This window comes from Lactuca virosa, chromosome 3, assembly GCF_052849685.1.
Source record: "Lactuca virosa cultivar CGN04683 chromosome 3, Lactuca_virosa_CGN04683_v6, whole genome shotgun sequence".
NCBI classification, from domain to species: domain Eukaryota; kingdom Viridiplantae; phylum Streptophyta; class Magnoliopsida; order Asterales; family Asteraceae; genus Lactuca; species Lactuca virosa.
Window position 1 is genome coordinate 327,274,633 of NC_136428.1, and position 7,442 is coordinate 327,282,074.

Below are 7,442 nucleotides of genomic sequence, written 5' to 3' on the forward strand. Positions count from 1 at the left end.
ACACTGGTAAATCTGGATGAACCTAACAGTGTTAAGGAAGCCATGGCAGGCCCAGAGTCTGCTAAATGGAAGGAGGCTATGGACAACGAGATACAGTCCATGTATGACAATCAAGTTTGGAACTTGGTTGACAAAGTACCAGGCCGTAAGACAGTCGGGTGCAAATGGATCTTCAAGAAGAAGACCGACATGGATGGGAAGGTGCACACTTATAAGGCTCGACTGGTTGCGAAGGGGTTTACTCAGACTCAGGGTATTGATTATGATGAAACCTTTTCACCAGTAGCAAAGATTAAGTCTATTAGGGTTATGCTAGCCATTGCTGCATTTCATGATTATGAAATATGGCAAATGGATGTCAAAACCGCTTTCCTTAACGGAAAGTTGGCTGAGGATGTTTACATGAATCAGCCAGAAGGTTTTGTCAGTGCAGAGTACCCCAATAGAGTGTACAAGCTTGAGAAATCCATTTATGGATTGAAACAAGCATCTCGAAGTTGGAATCTTTGTTTCGATGAGAAGGTCAAAGAGTTTGGTTTCTCAAGAAGTGAAGATGAGTCCTGCGTGTATGTCAGAGCTAGTGGGAGTATAGTTAGCTTTTTGGTACTGTATGTGGATGACATACTACTCATAGGAAATGACATCCCAACCTTGCAGGAGGTTAAGTCCTGGCTTGGGAAGTGCTTTGCTATGAAGGACCTTGGAGAAGCTACCTATATCCTAGGGATAAGGATATTAAGAGAAAGGAGTAAAAGACTAATTGGACTTAGTCAGAGTATCTACTTGGATAAGGTGTTGAAAAGGTTCAACATGCAGAATTCCAAGAAAGGAGAAGTACCGATCCAAAGCAATGCCAAACTGAGCAAGGCTCAGAGCCCGAGTACAGAAGATGAGATAGCTGAGATGAGTCGATTACCTTATGCTTCCGCTGTTGGTTCGATCATGTATGCTATGACTTGTACCCGTCCTGATGTGGCCTTCGCTTTGAGCATGGTCAGCAGATATCAGGGGAACCCTGGCAAGGCTCATTGGACTGCGGTAAAGAATATTCTCAAGTACCTGCGGAGGACTAAGGATTGGATCCTTACCCTTGGTGGGAGTGATGACTTGAGAGTAGTAGGGTATAGTGATGCTAGCTTTCAAACTGATAGGGATAACTTCCGCTCTCAGTCGGGCTGGGTCTTTACCTTAAATGGAGGGGCAATCACTTGGAAGAGTTCCAAACAGGAGACTGTAGCTGATTCGACTTATGAATCAGAGTACATAGCAGCGAGTGAAGCGGCAAAGGAGGCGATATGGCTGAGGAACTTCATCGGAGACCTTGGAGTTGTACCAGCTATTAAGGAGCCTATGGAGATTTTCTGTGACAGCAATAGTGCGATTGCCTTAGCCAAGGAACCAAGAGATCATGGCAGATCCCGACACATTGACAGAAAATATCACTTCATAAGACACAAGATAGAAGAGGGACTCCTCGTGGCAAAGAGGGTATAGTCAGATGAGAACCCTGCGGATCCCCTTACGAAGGGACTGACGAGGGTGAAGCATTTGCAGCATGCGAGGCGCATCGGGCTGAGGGACGATATTAGTTTTACAGATTAGATAGCCTTTTCTGAAACTTGTAAAATGTAATTGACGTTTGATGATGAATAAAATTTGTGATTTATTTATGAGTAAAGTGTTGCTATCATTGTCAATTATTTACTATTGTTTCAGTTTTGCATGTTTTGACTTCCAGAATAATTAATTTATTCAAACTCTCCACAGTCGGTCATATGTCGGAAGTAGGTATGAATCAAGACTATCATGAATTGGGATTGTAGATGACTAAAGGTGTTTAGCCATAGCAATGGTTGCTACAACATTCATGAGTACTCATAAGTTATGAGTATTGGAATAAACCCACGCTCACTTGTATCACTTCATGGAATTTATCTCGAGTGATCGTGAGACGGTAATATCATATAAGTCTTCAAACCTAGAGATATGAGTTGTTACCTATGAGTTGATTGTGCATTGATTGCACGTAAACGCATCAGTAACTTGATGTTATAAAGCGTGCCTTTGTGTATGCTTCAACAAGTAGTAGAACAAGCATATGAGTCAAAGTTTATCTGTTCCTTCTTGGATTAGAAGCGATATCTGGTCCCCTCGATGATTTTGTGTTGACCCATGTACCGGACCCGGTCAAAACTAAGTTGATGTGTTCAATTAAGTTTTATGTCAAACAAATCGGAAATCGGGAAACAAACTGCAGGACAATAAGTAAGACATTGTTCCATGTATTTGTCCGGCTGATATCTAGAACAGAGGATTATATGATCACTTATCTTAAATGACGTATCATCATCATCTCAGTTCCGAGAGACCTTGAAAGAGCTACGATTGTTGATCGGTTCCTGAAGTCATACTTGCAGTTATAGTTATTAGACTTATCCAAGTGGGAGACTGTTGGATAAGGTGTCTAAGTCCATAACTATTTCTGGTATGTACTTGACCCGGTTTGGCATGGTCCATTTGGGTTGCATGGCATCATGCATTTGGATAGACTAAAATGAGATAAATAACACTTATGGTTTATTAATATATTATAAGTTCTAATATATTAATAATATTATTTAATTAGTATTGATCAAGAATTAATTTAGAATTAATTAAGTGATCAAGAATTCTAACTAACATCTTTATTTATAGTTTCACAAAACAGAGAGTCGGTTAGAGACCGACCAATCAGGTCATCACGCCTAGGTTGTGATAGAATGTCAAAACAATAATGTATATCATTACGAAGCCTAATGTACAAAACTACGAAACCAAACTCACTTTTTGTAATTAAACAATGAAGGCTAAGATGGTTCTCAATCCTTCATAACACATGATGCTTGTCAAAGAAACTTTCCCCTTTCACAATCCTTCATATTAAACTCGATGGTGTAATTGAACCATTACCACGGGTGAAGCATCTTAGAATCCACAATATAATCACAAAAATGTCCAAAATAAAGAATGGAGTGTGGCTATTATCTTGGGCCGTCATGAATTTACAACGTTAGTTGCATTGAAATTTTTTTATTACAACAATAAAAGTTTTTTTGTATTTCAATGACATTGTTATAACTAGATCAATGTTCAAATGTTGTAATACGAAGAAATGAAAGTATGACAATATAATAAACTAATCAATAAGAGTACATTCTTGTTTCTTGCATTTAACCCGTAGGTAAACTCCACCTAGAACAGAACAAAGAAGGTGACACACGGTCTCCGACCTTGGACCTCGCCTCACTTATTAATTCTCATATCCTAAAACGCTAAAAGACACACACATGACATCTTCTATATATACTTTCAATAATTGCGTTCCACAACTATGCAAACCCAAAACTTGAACTTTCTTTATAACTAATTACACGAAAACTCCACACCTATACGTCTATACCACAACACCCTTATGGTTCTTGTATATACAAAAAAAAATGAAATCTTTTTTTTACATTTTAGCTTTTCTTTCACTTTGTGATGTTATTGAGGCTCCACCAAGTGCAACCGCAGCAGATTCCACATGTGTAAGAAGATGATCATAAATCTTCTTTCTTATCCGATCAATTCTCTCCCCTTCATCTTTACTCGTCTCAATCTTATCCAACCACTCACTCACACTCTTGAGCTGAGTCAGCATCCCCGCGATTCTACCATTATCCGATACCATGTCCACATCAGCATCCAAGAATCTTTCAACAAACCCCAAAAACCAATCACCCGACTCCATTTTCAACATTTCTGCCAAGTTTATCGTCTCATAAAGACCAGACCCCTTTTCCCATTTTGAAGGTGGGGCCCGGGAGTTTTGGTCAACCACAGTCCTACGTGGCTTTGGTGGTGGGGTCTTGGTGGAGCCATCGAGTGGTAGGGTTGACCGGCGGCTAGAAAATGGTGGTTGTTTGGTGTACACTGTGAAAGATGATAAGTTTGTGATTAAGGCAGAGTGTACCCAAAGATTTGCTTTTTTTTGTCGATCAGATGTGAGTTTTATGAGTTCTTCTGATGGGTTTTCTTCGGGATTTGATGATGAATTAGGGTTTATGATTTTTGTTAAAGATTTGGTAATTTGATGAATGTTATTTAAGGTAGCATTCATGGACAAAAACTGGTCAATAGTGGGTTGTGGGTTGTCTTCTTTTGCGGAAGAACAGAGCTCAGAATAAGTCCTGTCAAAAAAAAAAGTTAAAAAAAGGTTTAGTAATCAATGCTGATGTGGCACTCACATGGCATACCTCGTGTAAATTAGAAGCAAAATCTTTTTAGAACATAGATTAATTTGATATTATAAAAGATTGATTTTTATGCCACAAAGTACCTTATACATTGAAGTATGCTTTCAGCAGCTGAAGCTTCTTGCATAGCTTCCATGGCAGCAATTTGTGCAGCATCTCTATGCTTCAGCACTTCCTGTGAAATCATGGCATGAGTTCTAATTATCATGACAATCTGAGAAAATCATGCGAAAGTTAAGTTGAACTTTTTTGCAAATGCAACATAGGACAAAAATGCCCCTTGATGTAATGCTTGAATCATGAATGTGCTCCTATTGCTTGAAGAGTAAAATTTTTTATGGTGCTTTTTTTTGGCAAATGCATATATGGAATAAAGGTATATAAATAATTTTACTCCTACCATTTGATGATCGTTTTCTTTGTGACTAGTATGAAGACCAGTTATATAACTCTATATAATCAGATAATCATATACACAAATAGGTTTACAAAAACACTACTATACACAAATTATTGCAACTTGAAGATGCATAATTCGATAATTACTTTCAATACACATAATTATAGCATCTTACTCTCATTTTTTCTATTACAGTATTCTATTTTTAACTTTTTTCTTATTAAGCATTATACTTTGAAAATCTACCAAATTATATAATCTCACTTTCAGTTTTTAACTTTTTACATTAGAACAATGTACTTTTAAAAATCTACTCATTATAGCATTGAAAAATTGCTTTGTATCTAGATGGGATTGCAATAGTTCAAAGTACAATGTAGTAATAGAAAAAAACTGAAAGTATGATGCTATAATAAACCAATAAATGAAAGTACATTGTTGTTTCTTGCATTTAACCACAACTAAAAGTGAATCACACACTCCAACAATGCAATAGTCATATAATAATTGAAAATATACCTTTCCAAGGTTTGAAATATCCAATGGGAGTGAAGACCAAGAATCACTTTCGTATGTTAATCTCTTATTACTAAGAGAAACCTTCATCATGTTTCCTGATAATCCCTTACATGAAGCTTTTGCTAATGATTTCCTCCCATTTGATGATTTTTCTTTAATCATAGCAATTTTCTTCACTTGTGTTTCATTCTTACTTTCTTCTTTAGATGACTTTACAAACAACTTCACTTTATTATCCTCCTCCTTCGATTGTGTCATTTCACTTGTCGATTTTCTTGAAGTCTACATTATAAGATTAGTTCCATTCGGTAGATTAGAAATGATAATTAAAAAGAAACAAAACAAAAGAACAGATAATTGATGTTTTAGGATAAAAAGAACTTACAAAAGTAATCCGAGATTCAGGCTTTGAAGTTTTTTTGATGATATTAAGTTTTGGAATCCTTGCCTCCATACTACCCTTCCAGCTCTTCCTAAGAGCCTTATGTCCCAAATCAATACCTTGAATCCCATATTTCTTCTTCACACTTTGACTCACTTTTCCTCCCAAATTCAACTTACCCATTGTCTTATTTACTCCATTGATACTCGATTGCTTCTTAACCCCATTAGAGAACTTCTCAAATGAATTCGGCATTGAATAACAACCGGATGGAGACATAGGCATTTCGCTTGAATTGATCGATTTTGCTTTCAATCTCAAAGACCCTTTTACACTAATTCCATCATTTACCGATTTTGACATATGAGATTTAGATCTTGCCAAAAGTGGTGTAGTTTTCTTGCTACTAAAATTATTGTTTAGGTTTAAAGACCCTTTTGCTCTAATTCCATCAATAAGTAGTAGAACAAGCATATGAGTCGAAGTTTATCTGTTCCTTCTATAAATAGAAGCGATATCTGGGCCCCTCGATGATTTTGTGTTGACCCATGTACCGGGCCCGGTCAGAACTAAATTGATGTGTTCAGTTAAGTTCTTTGTCAAACAAATCGGAAATCGAGAAGCAACTGCTAGACAATAAGTAAGACATTGTTCCATGTATTTGTCCGGCTGATATCATGAGAGCAGAGGATTATATGATCATTTATCTAAAATGGCGCTTCATAGTTCACAAGAGTTTTCGAGAGCTACGATTGCCGGTTGGTTCCTGAAGTAATATAGGCAAATAGAGTTATTAGACTTATCCAAGTGGGAGTCTGTTGGATAAGGTGTCTAAGTCCATAACTTATTTGGTATATACTTGACCCGACCCGGCATGGTCCATTTAGGTTGCACTTCACCCAAACTAGTTATGGATAATTTTATGAGAGTTGTATACTTACGATTTATTAATATATTATAAGTTATAATATATTAATATAAAGTCATGTTACCTAATTAGTTTTAATCTTGAATTAATTATGAATTAATTTAGTGATTAAAAGGAAGACTAATTAAATCATGGGCTATTATATTTATATGGTGTGGGCTAACACTCATTTGGGAATGGGCTAAGCTTATATGGAAGTCCATGGATGATCCATGGAGCTTTTACCCATGGATCCTTGGAAGAGGAAAAGACATGGGTTATTAGGGTTTCACCCTAACCATGTACACTATATAAACAAGCTTATGTTGCATGAAAAAGACACTAATGTGTGTGTAAGTGTGGTGGCCAAAATCAAGAGTTAGTATACTCTCTCATACATTTTCCAAGTTTCTGGTGATTTGTGATTTCCATTTGAGGCGTTCACATTATTGGTGCTTGGCTCTCAAACTCCAAGGAATCAACAATCAACAAAAGGTATGTAATTCATCTAGTTCTTTTATGGTTAAAAGTACCCCATGCCATGCTAGATAGGTTATAAACCTTGGAAAATAATATTTTGCATGTATCTTAGACAAACATAGATCCAAGGTTTAATAGGGTTGCATGTACACTTAGGAAGTGTTAGAATGCTCAAAACCCAACAATAATAGGTATGGATTGGTTATGCCCTAACCATGCTGACATCCTATGTTATGAAAGAGCCATTCGTTTGAACTTGCCAACTAACGAAACACTTGTTATTTACGGCGACAAACCCGGAACGAACCTCCAAATCATTTATTGCATCAAGGTACAGAAGTACCTTCGCAAAGAGCACTGTGCTTTCTTAGCTCACGTGGTAGACAAAAAATCAAGAAGTGAAAAATATTGCGAGCATTCCTGAGGTCTGCAACTTTCCCAACATTTTTCCCGATGATCTTCTAGGAGTACCTCCCGAAC

The 7,442-nt window shown here is 37.0% G+C and overlaps 1 protein-coding gene across 1 annotated transcript; it reads right to left on the minus strand.

Moving 5' to 3' along the window:
• Positions 1-3,369: 3,369 nt before the first annotated feature.
• On the minus strand, positions 3,370-5,865 carry LOC145167392 (protein CORTICAL MICROTUBULE DISORDERING 2-like). The gene is made up of 4 exons (XM_079086588.1): positions 5,579-5,865; positions 5,194-5,475; positions 4,358-4,449; positions 3,370-4,208 (listed from the first exon to the last, which is right to left on the minus strand). The coding sequence occupies exons 1-4, from the start codon at positions 5,858-5,860 to the stop codon at positions 3,491-3,493; spliced, it is 1,374 nt and encodes a 457-aa protein (XP_078942714.1). The 5' UTR covers positions 5,861-5,865; the 3' UTR covers positions 3,370-3,490.
• Positions 5,866-7,442: the final 1,577 nt, after the last annotated feature.

Excerpts from the sequence above, each read along its gene's own strand:
- LOC145167392 (XM_079086588.1), bottom strand. The coding sequence starts at position 5,860 with ATGCCTATGTCTCCATCCGGTTGTTATTCAATGCCGAATTCATTTGAG. Across the intron at positions 5,476-5,578 it reads CTGAATCTCGGATTACTTTT|ACTTCAAGAAAATCGACAAG; the intron begins GTAAGTTCTTTT and ends CTTATAATGTAG. Across the intron at positions 4,209-4,357 it reads AGCATACTTCAATGTATAAG|GACTTATTCTGAGCTCTGTT; the intron begins GTACTTTGTGGC and ends TTTTTTTGACAG.